The following is a 27,031-nucleotide window of genomic DNA, read 5'->3' as shown; positions in this document are numbered from 1 at the left end:
TCAAACCACTGAGAGGTCCTACTGTCTAAACTAGAAGCTTTTTAGCTGTAACTGTGATGAAGCTTTAGCAAAGCTTTAGTGACTGTGAAGTCTTTGCAAATTAGTGCTGTCTATCCTCTGATGCTCAAATCAGAGATCAGTCAAAATTGCCACATCTCAGCAGCCGTAACAATATTACTCTTTATTACTACATAGCTATTTAAATTCTTTGATAGAAGATTTCATAGACATGGAATAGCAGATCTTCATTTACCAGATGGGTTTTATCCTCTTAATGCTGGGAGACACCCTAAAAGTTGTGGTAGGGCAGCATATTTATTAACTATTCTAGAAATGTGTCACTTCTCAGGTCTTGATTTTCTGCTTAATTCAGTTTTGCAATTAATATGGTTTACAATTAAATTTCTAATCTTTTTCTTTTTAGAAATAGCTCAGCTAGCTAATTATGACAGTGGAACAGCAGAAACTCCAGAAACAGATGAATCAATAAGTGTAAGTTTTCCTGTTACAATACTGCTTTTACTGAATCTGAGTAAAGAAATATAAACATATGTTATTCCATTCCCCCCACCTGAATTTTCTGCCTGTGTCTGTAAACAGTGCATTGAACAGAGCATCATGGTGCAGGTAGAAGGCTAGCAACAAATAGAACAGAATTTTTACCTATTTTTCTAGATGCAGCGGTATCTTTACTGTCTATCAAATTATTGTGTGTTCATGATGCTGAGTTTATTTTATCAAAAATTACACTATTTTTCTAGATGCTTCCTTTATTTCTGTTTGTTTAATGTATTTACTTTCCTTTTGGGAGGGTCTTTAAAGCCTTTTCCTGGAAACAAAGTATTTCAGACAGTTTTTAACAGAGGCAGCTAATCATCAAATTGTTAAGAGAGCCCGAATGGGTCCGGTGAAGAGAGGAGGAAGTAGTAAGCAACCTAACAAATAGCCTTGATTCAAGAAGCTGGTTTGGAATAGGGAAGATTGTTTTGTTCATCTAAACCTGTGTCTGAAAATACTCTAGCAACACAATGGGTCTCTAATATTTTGTTAGGTGCTTGTTCAGGGAAACCAAGGGAAAACAGGTTGGTGGACTTAATGCAATTGAATATTGTGCTGGGTTCAAATTTTACAATTAAAACTTTTATTAACAGGCCCCCCCCCACCCCTGCTCTTATACCTTGGATTTTAGTCAATAGAGTAAATATTGTGATCGCAATTCAGTATAGATTTTCAGTGCAAGTTGATGTAAAGAAGGAGCCCATGCAGTTTTGGGTGCATAGGTTGTTCCGTGGTTCTTAACTGGCATTTACAAATCTCAGAGTTTTAAATACTATCATGAAGGTATCTGGTAAACTAGTTCTGATATGCTACAGATAAGACATCATTCTCTGTTTAGATGTCTTATCACCTTGAGATAATTTCTGATTTTAGGGCAAAATGCCACTTTTGAAGGCTTCTAGAGCTATGACAGTTCCTTACTCTGCTGCCTTGGTTCATTTTCACAATGTTCAAAATACCGTATTAGACCTGCCGTTATCTTGTGGAAGGATACTGAAAAATTGGAGAGAAGTCAGTAAGTAATAACTAAAATGTTTAAGGGAAGGATTTACAAGGAGAATCTGTAAGTGCAAACTGCAGAGAGCCGATATGCAAACCAGCTCAGCAGTGGCTAAGAAGTCATTATTCTAAAGTTATTTATATTGTGCAAATACAAATATCAAAGTTGAAGAAATAAAGGAAGGATAATGCAGTGTAATGAAGGACTATAGCTTGGGGATGATGAAATCAGCAAGAAAAACACAGAGTGAATATTTGGAAACACTTTCTGACAGTGTTTTTGTGCAATAAACATAGGATAAAGATATCTGTGGAATAAACACACAGGAAGTGGCAGGAAACATTATTTAGAAGAGTGAAGTAAAGGATCATTTAAAATAATCATAAATATGAAATTAGGAAGAGTTCTGTACTGGTGGTCAAAGGGTCTAAGCAGTTTAATAAATCAGCTCTTTCTGTTGTTGTGTAGTTCATTCTATTAACATACTAATCTTCACTGAATTGTTTCTTCAAAAAGTCTTTCATTGAAAAAGTTCCAGTTAGGTCTAATTTCTGCTGTATCGACGATAGAACTGCCTAGATAGGGATCACAGAACTTAACAGTGATTTGGAAAACATCCTGAAAAAGATCTTGTGGGTTTGGAATGTGGAATTATTTTGGAAATCTTCCTCTCCTCTCCCTGTATTTTGAATTTACTCTTCCATTTTCAAGACCAGATAAGCTTAAAAACCCCTGCATTCTGAAAATGATCTGGCATAAAAGTAGGTCAGCTTGATAGTCGTTATAATTACTGCATTTTTTTTCCTCCCATGTTTTTCTCTTTCATTTTGTGTCTCTTTTTACAGTCTAACCTAAATGATTCCAGACAACAGTAATTAGAAATGTGTATGATTTTGTTTGTATGAACAACAGCTCATCTATACATTGTTACTACCATGCTGTATTGTCAGAATCAAATTTACCGAAATGGGAAGGCAATAGCCAGTGAGTGCTTAGTGGGATTCACAGAAGTGCATAACTCCAGATAGGAATTGCAAATAATTTGTTGCCATGCTGACTTCATGCCAGTCTACTGTAACTCTAATGTGTAGATGAGTGAATGGGTAGTTGCAACGTAACAGTGCCTTTCTGATGAGAAGGCAGCTTTGCCTTGGGGACCCCTTTGGTCCCTTACTTTGCTATCCATACAACTAACTGGTTAACTGGGATGTGGCAGCCTGAGGTTGTTTGATCTGTGTTTATTCTCTGATTTTGAAAAAATGTACTGTATTAACTTTGTTCTTTCTCCTCATTTACTTTGAAGAGCTCTAATACCTCACTGAAGCTACGGAGAAAACCTCGGGAAAGTGATTTTGAAACAATTAAGCTGATTAGTAATGGAGCTTATGGGTGAGTAATCTGTGAGTCTAACGGTTCTTCTGCATTTCATTTTGGAAACTTCCCATTATTTCTCATTGCAGAGATGTTTACGTGAGGGAATTTTTCTCTGCTGCTTTCTCAATTCTGTTTTCCTTTTTTGTTGCTAATACTTAAAGTTCACACGAGAAATTTTTTGGAAAGCCTGTTAGGCAATAATGAATTGCTGTGCACTGCAGTGAATTAAAATACTAAATATCACATCACAAATTCTTCAGAAGTAGGTGTTATGTAATGCCAAAGGTGAAATCTGAATAAATCAAAAGCCAGGTTTAAAGTCAGCATTTTAATATGGGAAATGATCTATGTTTTTGCAAATGTGAAACAGAATGTAACTTAGTCTCTACAGACACAAATTATTAAAAAGAGTGCTTATTTTTTACTAAAAATACCAATAAAATAGGAACAAATGTCCTTAGGTAGGCCAGTATTATTTTGTTGTTTTCCGTGGGCGGCTCCTACCCTCAGATTTTATCCAGCTGATTTTTAAGAAATTGCAGTTATATGGTTGGAGATACTTGGAAAGCACATAACTTACTGCCCCATAGTATGTGAGTCTTTTGGGGATATCCTGGAAAACCAAGACAAAATTGTGGTAGCCCATGTCTTAAATGAACTCAAAATATTTTTGGAAATGCTGTGCAGAGATTATGTTTGCCAGTAAATAAAATAGTCTTCAGTATCTGTTTCTTTTGTTCAGATACTGTCTATTATACTCTTGATTGGCTCCTTTTCTGCACTGAAACAGATCAAGGCTGTTACACTGTTGATCTGAACTGCATGGCCAAAAGAGAGACAGGGGTTCACCATCGTGAGGTGAGGAGCCCACCCCCAAGTGAGGCTGCATCACAGACTGGCAGTGTGGAGACAACCATGCTGCTCTCTGGCAATGACTAAATTAGGCTGATTCTTAAGTTTTCTTGCTTGAATAGAGAGCAGCAACAATCTGATAGAACTAGACAATCTTGGAAGTGTCCCTGAATGTAGAAGATAAAGCACTTGTGCTCTTTCCACTGGAGTTATGCACTCAGGTTTAAAGACCTGAGGACTGTGGGCTCAATAATGCCTTCCTCTGGTTCGTTTAGTTAAAGGTAACCCTGAGCCCTGCTGGGACAGGAAATATTTAGTATTCTTTAATATTCTTGGTCATGACAGCATGTGTAGAGGTGATTACTTATATCTAGACCTGCTTTCATAGTTCTTCAAAAGCCAGAAGAAAATAGCGTAATTTGCATTAAAATTACTTCAGTATCCAGATACAGTTTCTCTCTATTTAATCTCTCCTTGACTGATCGCCTCAGAACTTCTCCTTAAGCAAACTCATTATTATACGCTAGTTACTCTCAGATACTCCAGGACTTCGAAGGCCTTTTTCTCCAGCAGTTTGCAGTGACTGCTTCTACTCTCACTGGCTGTATCACTCTTCCCTTGGCAGATGCTTCATTCCCTTGCTTCCCCCTCTCATCACCTACCCAGTTTCCTCTTGGTCTTACTGGAGGAGGATGAGAAGAGCTGTGTGTGGTTGGCACATGGAGAAGAAAGGGATGTCTGAGTCACTGGACCTTGCCAGCTTTCAAGTAGTTTTAGGATAGGTGGGAGTAGGGGAAAGGAGGGAATGGATGGAGAAGGGTATGTTGATGCCAGAAGTCTGAAGCTTGATACCTGAAGGCAGAGGCTTCATAGGTCTGTGGCCCTTGCTGCTTAGGTCTTACAGTGAGAAGGAGCCTTGATCAACCGTCAAGAAACAGACTAGGGACAACTGTCCGTTTGAAACAATAGGACAAGTGAGGATTTAAAAAGCTGGAAAAGGAAAAGAAAAGAAAAGAAAAATTGAGGCTTACTGTGGTGTGATGTAGACATGCAAGATTATTCTTCGTATGAAATTTTTGTTTATGGAGGGGAAAATCAAAATATGTAAAGGACCTTAATGAACTTAATTTGTAAAATTGGCAATATAAGTGCGCTAAAAGTTGGATGAGACCCTGATAAATTTGTGAGAAAAGATTTAATTTAGGGTGAACAGTTTGGAGTGTGTCCAGTGTATTTGAATAATTATTGTCCTTCTGTCAAAACTGAAAATAGATGTCGGCTGGCATCTGACTATCTGTGGTTTATACTGTGGTAATATTAGGAATGGAAAATATCAGTTTTAATCAGATACTATTCCATACTTAAATAATAACAAAGTGAATTTAATTGCTTTGTTTTTTTAAAATGAAACAAGAAAAATCAAGAAAGAAAAATAAAGATGTAGTCCACTAGTGACTAGTGTAGAGCATAAGGAATGTATTCAGTGAACTATATGAAAATAGACTTCTAAAAATACTTACTAAAACGTTTGAAATCACTTTCAAGTGACTTTAGCACCTGGTTACTTATGCTGCTGAAAGCTCCTAAATCCTGTAGGATACCATTTTCTCAAATGTACCTGTGTACTTGAAGATTTCCACTCTGATGTATCTGATAAGAGGCACAGTAGTATCAGATGACCTTTCTGGTGAGTATTAAGCATTTTTTGCGTTAGTGCCATATGATTGGTGGTTGATTTATTGAAAACTTACTATCAGTTTTAGAGGTGCACGTCACCATTACCTGAACTCCTTATAACCTGTGCATAAAATGGAGTATAATTAAACAATATCTATTCTATCTATTAACACAAAGCATTAAACTACCTATAGGTGTTTATTGCAGTTCATTACAAATATAAGCAGCTAAAATAGAAGTTGTTGTTATGTACAAGGATTTTTTTCCCTCTTCTGCATTTTTCCAGGCCATTAACTTTTTGAAATAACCTAAATATATGTGAATTCTGCCTGTATTTCATTGATTTATTCTCAGAAATACATCAATGGGCATATTTTGTGCTGATTAAAGATTCAGTATGATATTGTAATATTTTATTTATTTTGAGGTTATAATGGAGGGTTTCATTCTGAACTTTTTTTTTTTAAGCATACATTCTGGTGCCTTTGATTTTATTGTGGTGTTTTTGCCTTCATTAGTGAAGTGGAAAGCTTTTACTGCTTGACAGAGTAATTGTTGGTCTTGGCATGCTGTAGCAGAGATTTGTCAGATATGCTAAACTTGATGAGTTTAAATATAAACCATTGGTTTTGTGGAAGTTTGAGTGAATATCTTAGCAGTTCTCTGCTTTTAATTGTTTGGGTAAACTCATTTGTAGTGCAATTAAATGACTATCGTAGATGGGGTGTATCAGGCTTTTGGGAATGGTTGGGAATATACAAGAAGTTAAACAAGCTGTGAATCAGTAAACATGTAGGATGCTGGCCAAGTCATTAATGGTTTCACAAGCTGTCTGTTTGACTTTTTTTCAGGCAGCCAAAATTTTTTATGCTTTCCAAATTTTATTTGGAAAAGCATAAAATTTTGTACTTTTACTGCCATCATAGCAACTTTTTTTTTCTTCCAAATTATTCCAGCTCTCAAGAGTGAGCAGGTAGTCCAAACCCTCAAGCTGGTATCAGCCTACTTTCATGAGTCAGCTGAATAAAGTAGAGGTTACATTTGATTTCAGGGAAGTGAGCAGTGTTAGTACAGATTCTCTTTACTAATGGATAAGCATATCTGCTTAAAGCTAAAATAGAGTGCTACTTTTGCAGCTGCGTGGAATGCTTTTATTTCTGCAAGATTATAATGTCAAGGTGTACATGACAAGCTGACTAATGATATTGCTTGATAAATTTGTTAGCTCACAGAAGTGTTGATGGCCAGCTGCTGCCCCTAATCCTTGGTACGCATTCTTGTCTCTTCACCCAGTTGATGATTACTGGCTCATGTGCAGTTACATTGAGAGTGGAGCTAAGGAAGTTTCCCAGCTGCAAAGTAATGCTCCTATTAGTCAGATCAGTTCATTGCTCTGGCAATCACCAGATCAAAAGTGGAAGTGTGGGATAGTTGTGGGGAGTTTGCAGCTATGTAGGCTTACTTAAGTAGCAGCACTTCTGAAAGGGCCGCAAATAAAATAAATTGTATTTCTTTTCTGTTTATCCCTGTTGGTGACTGGTCCACACAGAAGGAAAAGCTTTGGTTCCTAGAAACCTATGGCTTTATAGTGGAGCTTAGAAAGAAGAGAGCAGTGATTTTTGTGCTGTGGACTTCTTAAATTCATCATTCATGTAGACTTACTCAAAATAGTGAGCTTTGAAATGATAGACTGCTCAGAATGAGTCTCCCTTCTCAAGGCATCGTAGGCTATGTGCCTTATCCTTCCTCTGTAGCTAGCCTGCACAACAGTGGGAGCTACTGCTGTTGTCTCCAGTGGTAGAGAAGGAATGTTATGGAGTTGAATTTCTTGAATTGTGTCCTTCTTGAATGAGCAGTGTGCAACAGACTGATGAAGAACTCGGTTTCTTAAGCATTTCTTCTGCAAATACAAACCAGTTATTACTGAGCTTACTCAAGAAATCTAGACAGTGGTTTCACCATTTTGCACCTGTATTTACTAGCTGCCATAAAGATAGAAGAAGCTGCTATTGTTAGATATGGAGAGATGCTTTTATTGGCCAAGGTCTGTGTGAAGTATTGAAACAACTAGGACTTGGACTAGTTGTGAGAGGAGAATCGCAGCCACATGTTCTCATCTTCCTATGGCTAGCATCTCATCTGATGCTAGGCAGATTAGGATACATCTGAAACATTGCTGGAAGGAGACTGTGCACTTTGTGCCAGGGCTTGGAATGCCCCCACCGCACTGGCTGGTGTTACTAGGAGTGCTGGCATTTCCTCCCTGTCCCCACATAAATCTGATGTGGTCATGGCTGTCATCTAGCTAGGAAATAGAGGAATGTTGCTGTGTAAATTCTGGTCTTAAATAACTAATTGTAAACTTGTCATACTGTCATAACATTGCTCACAGGTGCCCAGATGGCTCCCCTACACTGGAGACAACTCAAACTAATTCCAGGGTAATAAAGAATTTAGCATCAGGATATTCATATGAAAATGAAACACAGTTCTTGGTTAGCAGCTATGGTGTTTTAAGCAGTAAATACAGCAGACACAGTACCTGTGTTTCCACAAGGATTTCAAGGTCCTTTAACAAAGTAGAGAATCAGGTCAAAGCAAGTGACACAGCTATATTAGCCTAAAGCAGTGAATGTAGACTACATTATACAATAGGGCTAAAAGCTGAGGTTATTGAAGGAACGTTAAACTAGGGCTGAAGCCTATAAATAATTTAAGGGAAAATAGAAATCTGTGTTGTAAGATTTGGAGGAGAGATGGCATTATAGTTAGGTTGGAGCAATTCAGGAACCCAGTCATTTCTCTTGTCATCTTATGCACATGTATCCATCCATGTTTTGTATTTGCAAGAGGCATTTTAGAGAGGGTTTATTTTTCCCCCCAGGCTGAAGAAGATGATTTGTTAGAAGTGAAAGAAGGCCATATATGGACAATCCGAAAGTTTATGAATAATTTCCCTTGAAAAGTAAACTTCTTGTGATGAAATATGACATCAATAAAACATAGGACATTTGTGTACCTGTTGAGGCCTTACAGTGAAATTGCAGAGATTGATTGAGAAATCTCTTGTAGCCGTGTTATGAAAGTAGGAAGGGGGAGGTGAGAAAGCAGATCATTTGTTTGAAAATGTAGGAGACCACAACAGAGCCACTCTGTGGCATCACAGGCAAAAAGACTGCAAACTGCTGTGACTGAATGGGTTGACAGGCAATTGGATGTTCTGGAGAGGGCATTGCTTTTGAATTAAAGGAATCACAGAATTATGCTTGTCTTTATAATAGACTGAGAATCACGAGCTGAGCAATTAGTGACCAAGGTTAAGAAACTGAGTGAGATTTTCAACAAGACATAACTATAACAGTCCTTGCTCCTTCACTCCGTGCTAGGCAAAGGCACTTGGACATAGAAACAGTGGATTCACCTCAATGGTAATCTAAAAGAAGTCCCTAATGAAACTAAAGCAGCAATCACATTTATGACGTTCTGAGAAGATGGAATGAATTAGCAAGGAAGTAGAAAATGAGGCCGCTTCTCTTTCCAAAGTAGGTGGACAGAACCACTGAAAACTAATGAACACCCTTCACTGAGCTTTCTTTTTGTGTGAAGATCTGCCTCTAGTATTACCGGACATTTGTTCTCAGTAAACACAGATGCAGTTGTTAGTGTGCTTGGAGTACTGGTAGGCTGGGAGAATGGTGTAACTGCTGTGGATTGGGAGAATGCTGGAGAAAGAATGGGAGTCTTCAGCAGGAGTAATGTGCTGCAGTATAGGGCACACTTTTTTCTGTAAAGCATAAATGCTATTTTCTCTGGTACTGTGGTACACAGAGGAGGATGTGAATAAATAATGATATAAACTTAACCATGTTAAAAATAAAAATTTAAAATAACTTTGTACAGTATAAGTTGTGTATGTACACATAAATGTGAGAGAGATGTGGTATGTTGCCATTTTCTTGTGATTCTGCTGTACTTTGAACTAAGCAATTTTTTTCTGAGGATTTGTAGATTACTGAATTCTGGTGGAAGTATATGCAGTTATCTTCTGTGATTAAGACTTGGGGAAACATGACTAACATGTATTTGCTAGTGGATGGTTGGATAGTTCAGCCTTACTGGTTCTTCACCATTGAATATGGTGGTAATGACTGTACAGATCCACATGATCTGCAGAGGAATTATTAAGATGCGGTAATAATATGCTCTTGCTAATATCTGTCTTTCAAAAGTCCCTCTTGACATGCTGTCCAAAGTGAAGCTCTGAGAAAGCTCGGCATTCTCGAGTCCTAGGCCTGCCAGAGCGCTGCTTGCCCAGGGATCTGTTGAGTTCAGTGGGTTGATGCAACGGTTCTTTCTGAAGTATCGAGGCTTTAGGCACCCAGAGGGCTCCCTCCTCTGTGTCCCAGGAGTGAACCAAGAGCACTGAAATAGGGCAAAGGCAAAACTGCAGGGAATTGAAAAGCTGAGACTGACTGGCAGGAGAGATGGCGATAAAAGATACAGGGAAGAATATAAAGGAAAGCAAAGGAAGAGAGTTGTGAGGAAGGGGTGGAGAAAAGTAACGAATGTGAGGTGAGGGATGAGAAGCGGTGCAGGACAGAAGGCATGAAGCCGGCAGGGAGGAGAGCTGAAGCGCAGAGCTGAATAACTAGGTGGGTTTTTTGAGCTTGGGAGAGGCATGAGGGAGAAAGGCTGTGTAAGAGGCACTAAGGGTGGGGTTTGTCTTGGGTTTTTCCCAAGGTGTTTTTCCCCTGGTTTCATAACATACAATGTCTTTTTACCTGCCCTGCCCTCAGAAAAGAGAAAGGAATTAATGAAAGCCTTTGGAATCAGTAAGAGAAGGTTTCTTGTCAGGAAAGTGTGCCACAAAGGAAATTTTTATTCCTTGTTGTTGTTGATTATTTTCTTAAGTGGCTATAACTTTGGTAGCTGTGTGGAGCTCTTCATAAAAACAGTAAGGCAAGAATCTCCTTTTTCATTTAAATAACTGTATGCTGATAGTCGGACCTCATGGGGACAACAGATTGAATTTAAAAACTACATAATCGAGTCCAATTTTTTTCTCTATGTTCTTCTTTTTGTCCTTTCTTTCCATAAACACTCACTACTGTGGTAATCCATATATTGGAGATGCTACAAGCATTAAATGCTGTGAAGTAGATTTCAAGCAAAACAAACATTTTCAGGATTTGCCTCAAGGGATTTTGAGAAATGCCGCAGTAATGTCCTGTGTGTTTCATGGCAAGTGATTCCTTTTCCTGAGCGCGGCGAATAAAGCGACTTGTCTGAGGTTTTCCTCTCTGCTTTCCCCACTGCCTTGACCTGATCTAACCAAGCTTAGAGAAAACTTTGTACTCTGTACCCCAGTGGAAATTTTGCATGTCTAGATAGAGCATAACATGTTACTGAGTAGTTAACACAGTGATCTCTGTTTCAAATTACCTACTCACCAGTGACCCGCCCTGATACAAATCGATGCCAGTGTCGGGGCCCAAACAGGTACAGAAGATGATGCATTTTGCACCTGGCAGCTGGCAATGAAGGAACCACCCATCGAGCAACTTCTGAGGTTGCAGATGAAACCTTCATGAGAAACTCGACATATTTTTGAATCCCCTGGATAGAATCCGAGTCATAATTATGACACCATACTTACAGAATGAGCATTTGTCAGAATGATTTATATCATTATGCCATAGCTGGTTTTTGTGTATAATCCTTTGCTGGTGGAGACGCCCATAATCTATATGGGCTGAGAGCATTTGCAGTATTTATTCAGAGCTTTTTATTTCTTCTTTTTTGTTGGTTTTGTTTGGGGCTTGTTTGTTTTTAGCTTCTGTGCTGATGTGTTGATTGAGACTTATCCTGGTGGTGAAATGAGGTCTTCAGTCATTCTGAAATGTGAAAGGCTTGTCAGCTGTGTTAAACTAAAGCCAATTTTTAATGTAATACATATACAACAGCTTTAAATATATGTACCTATTTTTACAAATATATTTTAAAATATATTCTTAATATGATTATTCCCCCTTCTTTTTTTCTTCCATTCGAACTTCTTCAGTGCTGTTTATTTTGTGAGACATAAGGAAACCAGACAAAGATTTGCCATGAAGAAAATTAATAAGCAGAATCTCATCCTCCGAAACCAGATCCAACAGGCTTTTGTTGAGCGCGATATCCTGACATTTGCAGAAAATCCATTTGTTGTCAGCATGTATTGCTCCTTTGAAACAAGACGCCATTTATGTATGGTCATGGAATATGTAGAAGGTAAAGTATCTGTTTTCTTCTACTGTAGAACAACAGGATTTTCTAACACCAAGAAAGGAAAATATCCCAGATGGTACTTGCATTTAGAAGTGGCCCCGTATGTGTCCTCTGTGCTCTGGTGATGCTTGTTTAGGATCTAAATCCAAGAACAAGATGGCTTTCTTCCCAGTAGTTATCTACTGGTGGGAGCTTGTAAAACACTTGTGCTACAGCTAAAATGGGAAATAACTGCTCCTTGAATAAGTTCCTCATAGACTATAATCATAAATGTCCTACCATTTGAAATGTGAAAATTCTGTGAAAATTCATGTGAAAATGCTGTTAGCTTTCTGGATTTTAAATTTTCCTTAGCAAGTCCTGGGGTGTTTACAGTAATGATTTTGCAGAGAGGGAGAGAAGATGAAGCGATTTGAAGAGGTGCTGATGTTGAAGAAAAACACAGTGGACAGAGTGCAAGATGAAATATGCATGCAGTGGTGGTTTGAGCATTTTTCAGTGGCAGTACATGCTTAATTGGTTTTCAGCTGAACCCTTGTACCAGTCACACTCAGCTCACGCGGTTTGGCTGTACAATGGTTGGTCTGACGACATGGTAAATTGGATCGTAAAAATGATCTGCCCCCAAAATTAAGCATTTATGACTACAATTTATGGCTATTTCTGCAGCATATATAGATTATGCTGATACACCACATGAATTTATAACACCATCTGGATTGTTTGTCCCTTTTCCACAGGTGGGGACTGTGCTACTTTGATGAAGAATATGGGTCCCTTACCTGTAGACATGGCAAGGATGTACTTTGCAGAAACTGTTCTGGCCTTGGAATACCTTCATAATTATGGAATTGTACACAGGGATTTGAAACCAGACAAGTATGTATAAAAAATACAACCATAAGACTTTGTTAAATAAAATACAAAGAGAGTAGTTTCACTATGCATGATGCAGTTTTTCCTTATGAATGTTATCATGTAGATTCACGATTTCTGCCCGATTTATGAATTTTCATTACCTGCAATTACAGAGAGTATATTTTTTTTTCCAAAAGTGTTCTTTAAAGTCTTTTGAGATGGAACAGTCTATCATAGTAGCTGAAGAAAAACATGCTAGTTTTTTCTGGTTGAAATGAAGGGAAATGTTTTGTCCATTAAAAAAAATATTTCTAAGTATGCTTAAAACACTGTTTAATACAAAATGCCATCAACGTAGATATTTATATACGTAAAGAGCAGGCCAGTCTGGGAAATCTTGTTGCATTTTTTGCAAAGTTTAGAAATACAGTCTCTCTCCTGTATGTGTAAATACCATTACAGTAAGTGGCTTGTAATGATTGATATGATTGTTGCACATCCATTGATCTTCTATATATCACACATTAAAAAAAGAAATGAGGTCACGTCTATTGAGTGAAAATACCTTCATAGCATGGTACTTCATGCCATTGTAATATTAGTTAGCTGATAACTTAATATCTGATTTTTTTCAAAAAAGCTAGATAGGAAATGTCTACCTTATTTCAAAAACTAAATCTATCCTGAATCTTTCAAAAGGATGGCCATTTCTTTTTGTTCAAAGCATTTTATGTTATAAACCTAGATATATTTGACTATTACCACTCGTGGTTCTGTAAGATGATGTTCAGCTGGGTATAGCTTGTTTATGTCTTGTAAAAACAGTAACAAATGTAAGACTGTATCAGATTTTTAACTTTGTTCTCTACTTGGTACAATTACTTTTTAAATTGTCTTTATATTTCTGCAGTGCTGATGAAACATTTTCTTCTTAATATAATAATAATAATAAGTGCATAATATTGAATTATGTTGCAGTAACTTCAGATCATTCTAATTTTCAGTTTATTGGTAACATCCATGGGCCATATAAAGCTTACAGACTTTGGCCTGTCTAAGGTGGGGCTAATGAGTTTGACTACCAATCTGTATGAGGGTCACATTGAGAAGGATGCCAGAGAATTCCTTGACAAACAAGTAAGATTTCATTTCTACATTGAGTATTCAAATGAAGTCATTTTTGCCAGCAGAATGTAATGTATAAACTGTTTTTATTTCTGCACTGGTGTTCCTGTTGCGTGTCAGTTGCTTTTACTGGTGCCCTGTGGATTGTTCTAGGATTATTTTTTCTTTCTACATTAGCATCTATTAGTAAGATGAACAACCTAATTGTGTTCAAGTGAGTCTGTGAGAGAGACAAATGGAAAGCTGTTTTTATAAGGAATTCAGAAGTCTCAGCAGAGTACTTGTGGAACACATGATGCATTGTACAACTAAGAGTGCTAAAATCCTTGCTATGGCCCATTTCCCTTTAAGCATGCCTCATTACCATTGCTCACAATCTGTTCACTGTAAAAGTTACTTAAGATAAAACCATCACAACTTTCATGTAAAGATAAGGATATGTTTAAGTTAAATATTTGTTGTGGTGAACTCCCACATAATAAAACAAATGGAAAAAGAAACTATCCTTTGCATGACAGATATGCAAATATGATTATGATGCATAAAAGTATAGTTAGACCATTTTAAAACAATTGGATTGGATACAAGCTCAGCAGTCTAAAACCTACTGAATTTCATTTCTCCATATTTTCATATTATTTTACATTTAAAGAATTAAAAATGTAAATAACATGACATAATTAGTATTGTTAAACTAATTCTACCATCATGTTTGTTTTCTTATTTTTAGGTCTGTGGTACACCTGAATACATAGCTCCTGAAGTAATACTGAGGCAGGGTTACGGAAAGCCAGTGGACTGGTGGGCTATGGGAATTATCCTTTATGAATTTCTTGTTGGGTGCGTGCCGTTCTTTGGAGATACACCGGAGGAGCTGTTCGGACAAGTAATCAGTGGTGAGGATTACCAGAAAGAAACGAATTTCTCAGCTTACTGTGAAAATTTTGTTTTGCTAATAGCAAAGCAATTTAAAACTTTACTGATGCAGTTGTTTTTCAAGCTGGTTTTGGTCCAAAAAGCGCAATTTTAGTACTATAACAAACAATTTTCTGTCAAAGCAATAGGAATAAAATTTGGACTATAAGCTGAATTTACTGTACGTTGTTGCTGAGCACAGAAACAGTAATGTAGAAGACAGTGGTTGAGTTGCACTGCTTGAAAAGCAGTGTTAGTGGTAAAATAACGCCACTGTAGCACAGTGTTTTCAGTCTTTAGTAAAGAAATTATACCAGAGAAGAAGAGGTTAAAATTAATTTGCATTATTGGGAAAATGCCTCGTGGCACAATTAAGAAATTAACAAAGGTGTAGTAAAACCCTAAACAAATGTCTCCCAAATAATAAATAATGAGAAAGAGAAGGAAACAAATTCAATTCACAGATTGTTAATGATTTCATTGGCGGTTGTTGTAGTGTAATGTTATTTCTGTAACATCTGTTCTTCTTTCATTTAAAATTCAATAACCTTTTAGATCTTAACCTGCAAGCTGACCCTAACTATTGTTATGCAGCTTGTGGCAAAACTAAATGATAATTAAGCAGACTCACTTACTATCCTACCTGCTGTTTCCATAAATTTCCCAGATGCATAGATGTGGAAAGCCTCTGCTTATGCCAAAAGTTTAACAGAATGGCATCTCTGTTAGGATTTCCCAGCATGTTTTATGATTTGCCTAAAAGGTCCACTAGCTCACACCAAAAACCAACATCACCTTCCTCCCCCTGCCACACACACCCCAGAATCTCAAAGTAACTGAACCTCCCCCTCCTTGTTCTCTGAGAACTCAAGAAATCTACTTTTGCGCTTAAGGAGACATTCTGTCATCTCACGTTTTTGCATCTCTGACACTGGTTTGCAGTGTCAAACTTTAATGAAGTGGACTTGTCCATTATATGACCTCTTTGTACAATATCTTAGCTGCTTATGGATTTGTAACCATGGTGTTTGCTGATGTGATAAGCCAAGGCCTCCGTGGCAGGGAGAATCGACTGTTTAATTAACACAAGCAGCAAATGCTCGCTTTGTTCTTGTTGCCTCACGGCTGCAATGCATATTCATGCTTTATATTCCGAATCAGATTTAAACTGCAGTAGAAGCTGCAGGGATGCAAACAAGGAAATAACTCATGTTTTTATTGCATTTCCAGACACACATGCATTTGTTTTTATATCATTTGGCAGCTCCTTGATTGGGAGGAGAGGAAGGAATAGTTTAAAATTAATGACAAAATTTGCACTTCAGACTTTATATTTCATATGTCACATTAATTTTACTTTTTGTAAACCACATCGTCATATGTTACAGTTTAGCTGATTCTTATGTAAATGATGTCATGTGTTTGAGTGTGGCCATTTACCTTGCAGAAATTATTTATAGGAGTGTTTATAAACCTGACTCATTTCCACCCACACCCCAACACTGTTGGTCAGCTTAGTTTCTTGTTTTGCTTTTGACTTTCCAGGTTTTTCTTTTCTTTTAAATATCCCTATTTGCTGAAGTCATTCTTCCTGTCAGTGTCTGCAGGAGAGCTCTTTTGATGCAAAATTTTCCTGTGCTGAAATGTGAAGTCCCTTTGTAATGAACTGCAGAAACCTTAGTACAGAATTCAAGATTTTAATTCCAATTTCTTTGGGTGAAATCTACAATCTACATGAAAATCTACCTTCAATTTTTGCCCCCTCATTTCAACTGCTTTCTGTGTCGTGCCATTCCTTCCCCACAGGTTGTGTGAGTACAACCATGGGAGGCCTAAGTGTAAACTAGGTGCCTAAAATGATCCAGCTTAAAAAATAACTCTCCAGAAACAGGTTACAGGTCATGCCTATTTATTTCAGTATCTTTCTTTAAACTCTGTAATGCAAAGATGGAATTCATATATAACCTTTGATCATGGTTTCTCCTATGGTGGCCATTTTAAACTAAAAATACAGATCATGTAACACAATCCTTAAGTCTTCTGCATCTCCTGCAGTTGGTCCTAGTGCTCTGGTTCTCTGATGCCAAAATCCCCAAAAAACTGTTTAGAGTTTTGTCTAAACCTGCGATATATTACATTTGTGGAGACAGTTTCTGCTAAAAATCAGACAAAAAATTGCCGTGTAAGTTACTACAAGGTTCATGTTCATTTTGAAACTGGCACAATTTTCCATTGTTTAATATAAACAAAAGTTTGGCGGAATTTCTATTCAGCCTTACCTGGATGCTGCAGGGTATAATAACTTGGCTGCTGGATTTAGGTGTAACTGGGTATACTGTTCAAAAGGCCTTAGTAACGTAGGAGTTGGAGTGAGTTTTTAACTCTAAACTACAGGAGATTTGGGGGAAAAAAAAAAGAGCTATGTTGGCATATATCTTTCCAGACCATAGAGTCTGCCCTTAGTCATGGGAGTAATGACTTCAATGAAACTACTAGCATCAGAGAGGGATTACAAATGTGAGCAGTGACTGCTGGATCAGGTCAGCTGTGTCCATCTTATCACCAGTTTCCAGGAATAGAACTAGAATTTAAACCACATTGTTCTTTCAGGAGAGGAGGGGCAGTGTACAATAGCTAGTGTTTTGTAAGAGCTTTTTATGAGCGAAACATTGCTATATTCTTCTTCCAACTGTTTTGGATTAAAGAGTACTTTCAAGGAAAATGGAGACATAAAAATACATGTATAGAGAAGGCATAGAGAGGATTAAAGTCAAAAATAGTATGCAACAGAAAGCAACCTGAAAAAGTTACCTTAACTCTGACTACGGCTAGCTTAGTATGATAGCTTTCATACACCTTTTGCTGGATGTTGAGACTAGAGTTAAATAATAACAAATGACTTTCTTTTTTTGCCAGATGAAATCAACTGGCCTGAAAAGGATGAAGCACCACCTCCAGATGCCCAGGATCTGATTACCCTGCTGCTCAGGCAAAATCCTTTGGAAAGACTGGGAACAGGTTAGGTGGCAGTATTTTAGATTCTGTTAGCATACCACAAATAGCTTCTACATTCAGCATGCTCGGCCTTTTGTTCTTGTGTTTGTTTTGCCAGGGAAGCATCTGTCAGTGTGTATGCATGACAGCATGTGGTTATAGCAGAGGTTATTTTGCAGATTCAAACCAGTAAAAGGAGCTTAACAGTATGAAATTTTGTAATCTCGCAGCATTCACGTGTGGTGGTTCTCATTTACTCTTTTCATGCCTTGATGAGTAAAACAGAAACCTCTCAAAGATCTAGTTAGCCACTGAAAGGAGTTCGTTCGTGAACACACTATTAAATCACTACAAACAGAAGTAGAGAAAAGGGAGGTCGCAACACAACCAACCCTTCCTTTGCCAGAAGTACCTTTACCTGGCAAATTAGTTCATTCCTGCTCTAGAGTAGGTGGTAGCTACTTGAACTAATTATTTAGAAATGACTGCCTGAGGTTGCCTTATGAAAAGGCTTATCATTCTCCTTCAGCACTGCTGCCTTGTATGGAAAAGAATAAAATCAAAAGCGTGAATGTTAAGGGGAGAAGTAAGTATCAGTCAGTACCAAGCTGTTTGTTCTGCTGTGGTCATTCAGTGCCAAGCTTCACTCCAAGTAAAGAATCTCGTAGATGGTATTAGGTGTAATGAGCCTGCATTGGCTAGTGAAAGCACTGTGTGGTTTATGTAATATTGTAGAGTTTGTTAGCTGATGGAGCAAGATTTTAGTTGGAAATTTGAGAGAGAGGCAGAAATGAAGAATAGTGCTGATTATTTTTAAGATGTTAATGTTTTGGAGCCTTAGTTACTGCATCCCGCTTGGCAAGGCACCACATAAACCCAGAACAAAAAAAAATAAATAGATAAATAAAAGACCTACTATCTAAAAGAGCCTAACTGTAAGGCAAGAGTCTTACTGTGAACACTCTGAGTATAAATGAACATAGACGTATCCAGGAGGCCTGGGAAACTGAGTGGCAGATTTAGTCAGCATGATAGTACTTAGAAAATTACCAGCAAAACTGAGTCCAGCAGTCAGATTGTGATTATCTTTTAAAGCTAACGTAAAATGGAGCTTTAGGAACAAGTTTATAACTGCCCTTACCACAGTCACTTGGGGAAACATGAGAACAACCCAGACCCCTTGCATTATTGATGTGGTCCAAAAACACAGATCTTCATTTGGGAAATAGTGAAGTGACAGCAAGGACAGAGCTATGTGTCCCCTGCTCCCTGAGCATCTGGGGACTGTGTGAACCTCACTTAGGCACCACTGTAAGTTATGGTCAGGAGCAGATGGCATCCAGTAAAGTTTGTTGTTTTCTCTGACCCCACACTGAGCAAGGCAAGGGTGAGGGAACTATTATGTCCAAGTGACAGCTCCTCTATTTGCTTCCTGCTTCATCTACTGCAAAGAGCACTGCCAAAGGCAAACTGGAAAACCAGAACTAGTTCCATCTCCATACTTTAAATACACTAATTTCAGGCATTGTTGTTTCATTCCCTCTATACTTTTTCCTTGTAAACATAGTGTTAGTGCAAGGCTGTCACCCTGTGAGAGACTGGATCACAAGTAGATGGTGAGTCCTGCCTCTCTCTCCTTTGCTACAGCTGGTTAAGAAAGTGAATTGGCTAGAATTGGACTGGCCTAAGTGCTGTAATGGTCAGTGCCTCCACATGGAACGTCTGTTCAGTTTATTTGTGGCCTGATTTCTTTTGACTGTTTGTGGTCTCTCAAGAGCTGGTAGTCTGAAGACTGGAATCCTGCAGCCATTTCCTTGTATCACAGAGGAATATTTAGGAAGCGAAACAAAGCTTTATAAGTGTCAGAAGCAACTTACAGAAGCGGAGGCCACAACATGACTGGTTCCACGGGAGCACTGAAAAATAGCATTGTTTATCTCAGGCTACGCCATGCGTTGCAAATGACAACCCTATCTGTTTATTACGTATTAGCTTCTGCATTGCACTCCATGAAAATATGCAATGGTGGATTTGCTCAAGGGATGTTAGTGGCATAGTGAAATTGAGAGATAGATGCTGTACTTCTTTTGAAGAAGGAAAATGACAGAAAAGGATTTTTTTTAAGTAACAGGAAATTTTTAGTAGCACCAAGGCATGATAAAAGACAGCTCAGATTGAGCTCTTTGAGTTTGAAGTGTCTGAAACCTAGTCCAGAATTAAGTAATTCTACTGTAATATCCTGTTACAGCATTCAGAAAAGACAGAATCCATTGTTACAATTCATTCCTTAGCTAGTTACTTACCATTAGATATGATTGTGGTTTCATTTAGAAAGATTTGGCTTGAATGAAATTTTCCCTCATGCAGTGGAGAAAAAGTAAAGAATACAACGTGGAAATCTTAACACTGATCTATAGACCAGTTTTTGAAACTTGATGCTTTTTCCATGGCACTCTCCCATCTTAGTCTAGACCAGTAAGCAAATTTATGTGCTGTAGCAATTTGACAGTTACTATTGTTACTATTGCTGGTCTGTTTGTTTTTCTGAACTACATTTATGCTTATCAGTAGCTCCCCTAACTGCCTCTCAAGGGAAAAATTCTGGTACTTCGTTGTGTTTTGACAATTGTTACTTAATTTGAATATAATGTAGTTATTTAAAACAAATTATAACAACTAGGCAGTCATAAGACTATTCCAATGAAGTTGCCTATTACTACCTAAAATACTAAAAGGAGCTTTTAAGCAGCAGTGGTATTGCTATGAATAACTATTAAAGAAAGAATCAGTCTTCATTACTTCCCAGCTTCTACTTACTTTTCTGTTGTGCATATTTACATTTTGACTGCTACTACTGCTATGTCTGATGTTTCAGACTAATGTGTAGCAGATGCACAATAATTAGCCTACTCAGAAATATGTAATAGAAATATTAAAAGGGGGGAGAAGAAAAGGAGTGCCACCACTGTTAAAGAAATGGCAATAGCAAGGGATGAGGTGGTGCTCTGACAAGTTTAGACTGCTCTAGTGGAAATGGGCAATAGTCCTGCTTGACTGCAGTGATGCCTTTCCAAGCTAATTTACATTTTTTGGACCATGAATTTAATTGATTTAATATCAGAGGATTTGGTTAATATTCACCCAGTGTTTTTCTCTGGCTCCCCCAGGTGGTGCTTATGAGGTAAAGCAGCATCAGTTCTTCCGGAGTCTTGACTGGAATAGTCTGCTGAGGCAGAAGGCTGAATTTATTCCACAACTGGAGTCTGAAGATGACACAAGTTATTTTGATAGTAGGTATTAGTTTATATTTTTAAAAATGCGGTGAATGCCTTGTTAAAATTATCACTGTTTTTTTTCACTTTTACATTTGCTTCCTATGCTTTGAAAATACCCTTTATCAGAACCAGTGATAGCTGTGGAATTTCACTGGTCATTTGACATTTCAGGAAAAATAATCTTAAGAATTAATATTTTTAATTAATACTAATACTTCCGTCCTGATAAATTGAAATAATTTATTTTCTTTTTCTGTAGCTCGTTCTGAGAAATACCACCATATGGAAACTGAGGAAGAAGATGATACAAATGATGAAGATTTTAATTTGGAGATTAGACAGTTTTCCTCATGTTCACACAGGTTTTCAAAAGTAAGTAAAATTTGCTGTAATGTTAATATGCAGTGTATATCTTGCTACTTTTATAACGTTTGGAAATGTCAAATATGGAAAAGGGCATTGTTTCTCTGTGAAATTGTCTACTGAAATTGAGTGAGAATGGAATTAATACCATAAATTCAAAATCTGAGAGGATTCTGGGGGAAAGGGTGTCCCTCCGCCCTCCTTCCCTTGAATCCTCAAGAAGGTAATAGAAAAGGATATCTTTTCTATAAAAGGATTCATACTTTGTGTTTAAAAAAAAAATCATAATGATTTAAGAGAAATTTTAGAGAAACTGTTAAGTGCTAAGGCATGTGCCTTACCTTGGTTTTCTTTATAGTTTGTGTGTTACTCCAGTTGTTACTAGTATCTTGCTGGTAATGATATAGCACAGATGACATTACTAACTGTCTACAGCAGAAACAACCTTAAGTGGCAGTAGACTGCAAGAAAAAAAGCAAAGCAATGATTTGCTCAAGAAGAAATACGGATTTGAGGGAGTGATTTGAATGATGTGAACTGGAGGAAAAGCTGAGTGTTGAAAAGGAAGGATATTCTAGTAGATGAGATGATGGCTAATTATTGCTGGGCAGGGTTTGCCAACAGAAGCAGAATGGATATGCTCAGGAAATACTATGGAGGAAAAATTGGCAGGAAATAATTCAGAAGTTGAAAGCTTGAGTTTGCTTTTACTCTTACATCACAGCCAGCAGTGATTTTCAAAAACTTTCTATTAGTGAACATTTTTTTTAAACTTGCTTTAGGAGCTAAAAAAGTATTTTGAAAGCTTATGATTGTTTGTCCTGACTAATACTTTAATTAATTGATGAATTTTATACTGACTCCGCAGTACTACATAGTTCATACCGACTCTGCATATACGTATCTGTGATATCACGGAGGAGCAGAGACAGGACCTGCAAATCTAATTATTCTCCTTCTGTGTAACTGCCTGTTTTGACTTGGTTGCATGTTCCCAGTTCAAATAGTGGTAAATTATGAAAAGTCTTATTTTCTTCTTCAGTTATCTTTTATCCCTTTGGAGGCAACATACCTATAGTAATGGTTTGGTATATTAATGTCATTATGCCATTGCATCTTAAACTGTAACTTGGGCTATATAATACACAACTGATAGTTACTTTGTTGTTTGTCAGCTAATTAAACAACAGATTTACAGTGATCAGAGTTCATTTTTTGTAAATTTTTTTGGCCAAGTAATTTTATTCTTATTTTCATAGTCAGTTCACATTCATTTTTATTTCCTTTTCATATCTGACTGGTAGACAATAAATCAGTAGCTTAGGGCTAGGGATCTTTTTTTTCATTGACTTTATGGTGAAGGAGTAATCTAAGATGTGCATTGATCCTGTGACCCAGAAACCCCACAAAGATAGGGATTTTGCTTGTAGGCTCGTGGTTCACACAGTGAAATGACTAGAGCACTGGTGAATTCATAACGAAAAACCCAGTATTGTTCATGACCCTGTATGTAAGGAGCCAAGAAGGCAAAACAGGAAAGCATTTTAAGAACACAAATTTTGGAAATTTAAAAAGGCTGAAGATACTTGGAGTTTATAGTCTGAAATACCATGTAAGCTTTAGAGCATGCAGATTACCATGTGCAGTGTCATTTTTCAAATATCTTCTTATATCAAATATGTCAGTGATGAATGGGATTTTTTGTTGTTTTTTGTGCAATAGGTTTTTAGTAGTATAGATCGAGTCACTCAAACACAAGGTGAAGAAAAAGAAGATGCAGCTGACAAAATAAAAAGTGTGACATTGCGTTCTGTGGAATCTTTAAGCTGGAGTTCAGAATATTCTGAAATGTAAGTAGAAAGAAGTGTTGGAAGTGATCTAGATCCTGGTTGTCAGGTAGCAGGCCTCCTCATCTCAGTAACTGCGTGAGGGTGTTTTTATTTCTTTTTTTTTCCTTTTTTTTAATGCAGGCAACAAATATCTACATCCATCTCTTCTGGCACTGAAAGTAGCAGGCAGCGACACAGTTCTGGTTTGCTTCCGAAACTGGCCATATCAGCTGAAGGAGAACAGGATGATCCCGCTTGCCTAGTAGGACCCCGGGAGGAACAGGAAAAAGCTGCGTTTGTCAATGAGGAAATAGTGCAAGATGAACCTGAGGTTACCACTCCAGCAAGTACTATCAGCAGCTCCACACTATCAGGTAATTTATAGTGGGTCTCTTGACTGATGACATTAGAAACAATTGTGGTGGTCCTGGGTTTTGCACTAGCATTTGTGGATTTAGAAACCCTTTATTTCAGTACTGCTTTAAAGAGAACTATCCTAAGAGGGCTTTGGTTTGGGCACAGGCTTAAACCAGTAAAGTCTCATAATAATACTTGTAGGAAAGTGTCAACTTCTTTGGAAATGCCAACAGCTGGTGTTGCTTCACTGACTGGAGAGCTGCTACACAAGTAAATCAGGAGCCTGTGCAGGATCCTTCTGTGGAGAAATGGAGTCTTAGATCCCTTGAGCATTTAAAGCAGCATTTTTACAACTTTTCTAATCTAACCTTCTCATTGATCATCCTAGAGTCTTTCCAACTGATCTGTACAGCTGTTTTCTCATGCTCTGTGCTACACCATTGTGTGTGTGTGTTGTTTGAGGCATTTCAGTGATGTACGCCTTTTAGAATTGGCAGGGTTGTCTTTGACTCGTGGAAGTCATTGAAGTGTTGAGGAGTTTTGTAAAAAGCTCCCTATGTAAATAATAATTTTCTTTTTGCACACCTTCTCCAGAACAACTATTTGTGTGCATTTCAGTAGGGCCTCCATAGCTTGCTGCTTTTGTACTTTCAGAGGAGAGTTTTGCATTACTCTGAGACAACTTGATAGTTAACACAGATCTAGGCCTATATCAGGCTCACATTTAAACAGATACAAGTTCCAGGAATCTTCTTTCGACATATACCTATTTCTAGCTTAGTTCTCTTTTGTACCTCACCGAGTGGTTCTAAGTTATCCCATATAATATATTTCCTTTCTATTCCCATACCTCTAATTTCCCCTTTGGTCTGCATTTCTCTTTTTTTCCCCTCTTCTCCTTCTTTGAGAAGACTTTTCCAAGCTTATCTAGCTGTGTAACTAGAAACATTTGTACCTCCTTTCCTTGTTGAAGCGTTTGTGTTGCTGTACAGTTCTGTTCCCCTCACCCAGTGTTACTGTGATGGTATTGACATAGCACTACTACACAGAACTCAAAGCCAAATAAAAAAAAGTTTCTCTTTTGTCCCTTAACAATTAGGCTAAGAACAATTTCAGTTTTCTGTATAATTCATTAGCAACATGCTGTTTTGGGACCTTAAAGAAATACTAGGAGTAATTCTTATGCCTTTAAAATAAGGGGGCCACTCTTGGGGCTTGCTTCGTAAGGTGCAACTTTCCTGTGACATCTTTGAAGAAATCTTTTGCAGGTTGTTCCTGTGGTATAAGGCCATCCTTTGGTTATTTAAAATTTCATTGTCCTTCTTCCATTCAGTATTGTGGAAAACTTACTTATAATAACCTAATACCAATGTGATTGTAATACTGAGTTTTGCGGTACCCAGTATCTTCCTCTGCATAGGTGTGGTAGAAAATCACCCAAAGAATGAAAGCAGAGGATGATGATGATTAAAAATAGGATTAATGTTTTAGTGATTTTGGAAGAGTTGTTAAACTGATAGCACCTTATGTAACAGTGGAGCCTCTGTTTATCTTTAATAGGAGTTAACATGCAAAATGAATGATTATGCATGATTAAGTTCTTAAAGGTGAATGTTGCATATTGAGCTACCAAAAAAGCTGCTATCAGCTTTTTTCTTCATTTTGCTTTAGTCAGTGATTACAAGCCACTGTAGTCCCTGCTGCTCCAGTTCATTCTGTTAACCTTATGCAATCTGTAAGTCTGTGAAAGATTTACTCCTTTTTTTTTTCTTTCAGTGTTGTTTTACAAACTTGTTGACAGCAAGGAAAATTCCCATCTCACAATTGTATTGTTTCCCCTCCCTGACCCCCAGTTTCCCTCAATGTGTTTATCCCTTCTTCTTTGTACAGTTGGCAGTTTTTCAGAGCACTTAGATCAGATGAATGGAAGAAGCGAGAGTGTGGACAGTACAGACAACTCCTCGAAGCCACCTAGTGAAGTTGCTTCTCATATGGCTCGTCAGCGATTAGAAAGCACAGAGAAAAAGAAGATCTCTGGAAAAGTCACTAAGTCCCTTTCTGCGAGTGCTTTGTCCCTCATGATCCCAGGAGGTATAGATAAATCTGATAACTTGAAGTGTTATGATTTGTGTATACCACATGGTTTATGATGTAAATTCAAGATTTTGGAGAGTCCAAAATGGATTCTCTGTCACAGATTTTGTTTTTGCTGTTCCTGTGTGCTATTGGATAGTCTCATTTTGTCAGTCACCTACACTCTCATAGGCAGCCTGTAGTTCAGTGGTGATTGCTTCATGTTCAAGTATGTGCCTGCACAGCAGGATGAATGCTTTCAGTCCCAGCTCATCCTTTCATAGGACTGTTGCTGCAACTGTGAAGAGCTAGGTGTTGTACAGCTCCCTGAAAAGCCAGTAGTCTCTTACAGCAGCATACTCTGCCTGACTAGTTCTTTCATGTCTCTTAGGAGTAAAGGTGGTGATAAGTGTCCCAAAGATGGAAGCAGCCTGTAGGCTCCTGTTTGGACTACACTGGCTTACAGGGATTGCTCAAAATGTGTAGCTAGAAATACAGCTATAAATAAGTAGAGGATAATAAGTAGTGTTTCCAGATATTTCCATTGGCCGTTCACTTTGTAATGTTTCAGAATCAAAGTCCAAACATGCTAAACTTTGAGAGAGTTTTTCAAAAGTGGGATTAGAGCTTAACTTTTTGCACTGGCCATATGTTGCTTAAAACCTTGGAGGTAGTATTTAAGTGTCTACTGGTCTGAAAACGTGATCCTACACTTGCTTTATGTATTCAAAGGTGGCTTTGACAATAAGTTCAGTGGGTTATTTTAAGTGGAAAATTGTGCTTGGTGTTGAACTGCTTCTGGCTATCTGAGGAGGAGAGAGCTGACGCCTCAAACTTCACCCATCTCCAGGGTGTAAAGCGCATTGTACCATAGCACTGTATCTGCTCTCCAGGAGACTGCGGTCAGCAAACACTGTGCTATTGTGCATTCCAAGATTCCAAAGATGGTTTTTGTGCTGTGGACTTCGTTCATTTCAATAACTGTCAGCCTGTTACAGTAAGCAAAATATTTTTTACGCTGCTGGAGTTGCGTTTATATTAGCACAACTGTGAGCACGCAGTGCTTTCAAAACAATGAAATCAGATGAAACATAACTGATACTGCTGTTGCAAGAAACTCTTTTGGCCATATGTGAAGTGGGACAATGTATAAATTGAGGCTTGGTACAGATGTTGGGAGTTACGCCCTATGTACTAAGTAGGTGTCATAGCTTGGTTACAGTAGCTTTTACTATGTATAAAGCTGCGTCTAGAAAACCAAGGAACTAATGCTTACTTTAGTGCTACTGGCTATTGGGGACAGGGGAATGTATTCACAGTACTGCCAAACTCTGATGTTCTTTTAAAGTGTATTTGTTACTCATTGGTCCTTGGTCCTCTTACTGTGTGTCCTATCTAAAAAGAAGAAACAGCCTACAACTAGAGTTAAACCTAGCCTTAAAAAAAGGGGTTATACTGTGGAGGAAGAAATTTAGTTGCAAGATCTGGTTGTCAATCAAGCTTGTGATACACTA

The 27,031-nt window shown here is 37.8% G+C and overlaps 1 protein-coding gene across 2 annotated transcripts in view; it reads left to right on the top strand.

Moving 5' to 3' along the window:
* The window catches only part of MAST4 (microtubule associated serine/threonine kinase family member 4), a 277,539-nt gene that overhangs the window by 238,847 nt on the left and 11,661 nt on the right, over positions 1 to 27,031 (top strand). For both annotated transcript variants that reach the window (XM_062600538.1, XM_062600539.1), the window contains 12 exons: positions 425 to 492; positions 2,862 to 2,947; positions 11,523 to 11,731; positions 12,469 to 12,607; positions 13,591 to 13,723; positions 14,442 to 14,607; positions 17,543 to 17,644; positions 20,788 to 20,910; positions 21,155 to 21,267; positions 22,981 to 23,108; positions 23,229 to 23,461; positions 25,335 to 25,535. In XM_062600538.1, coding sequence (XP_062456522.1) covers positions 425 to 492; positions 2,862 to 2,947; positions 11,523 to 11,731; positions 12,469 to 12,607; positions 13,591 to 13,723; positions 14,442 to 14,607; positions 17,543 to 17,644; positions 20,788 to 20,910; positions 21,155 to 21,267; positions 22,981 to 23,108; positions 23,229 to 23,461; positions 25,335 to 25,535 — 1,701 coding nt within the window. The remainder of the gene's footprint in view (positions 1 to 424; positions 493 to 2,861; positions 2,948 to 11,522; positions 11,732 to 12,468; positions 12,608 to 13,590; positions 13,724 to 14,441; positions 14,608 to 17,542; positions 17,645 to 20,787; positions 20,911 to 21,154; positions 21,268 to 22,980; positions 23,109 to 23,228; positions 23,462 to 25,334; positions 25,536 to 27,031) is intronic.

The sequence above is a fragment of the Rhea pennata genome, chromosome Z, assembly GCF_028389875.1.
Source record: "Rhea pennata isolate bPtePen1 chromosome Z, bPtePen1.pri, whole genome shotgun sequence".
NCBI lineage: Eukaryota > Metazoa > Chordata > Aves > Rheiformes > Rheidae > Rhea > Rhea pennata.
Note: the sequence above shows the minus strand (reverse complement) of the source record. Positions and strands in the feature narration are given on the sequence as shown.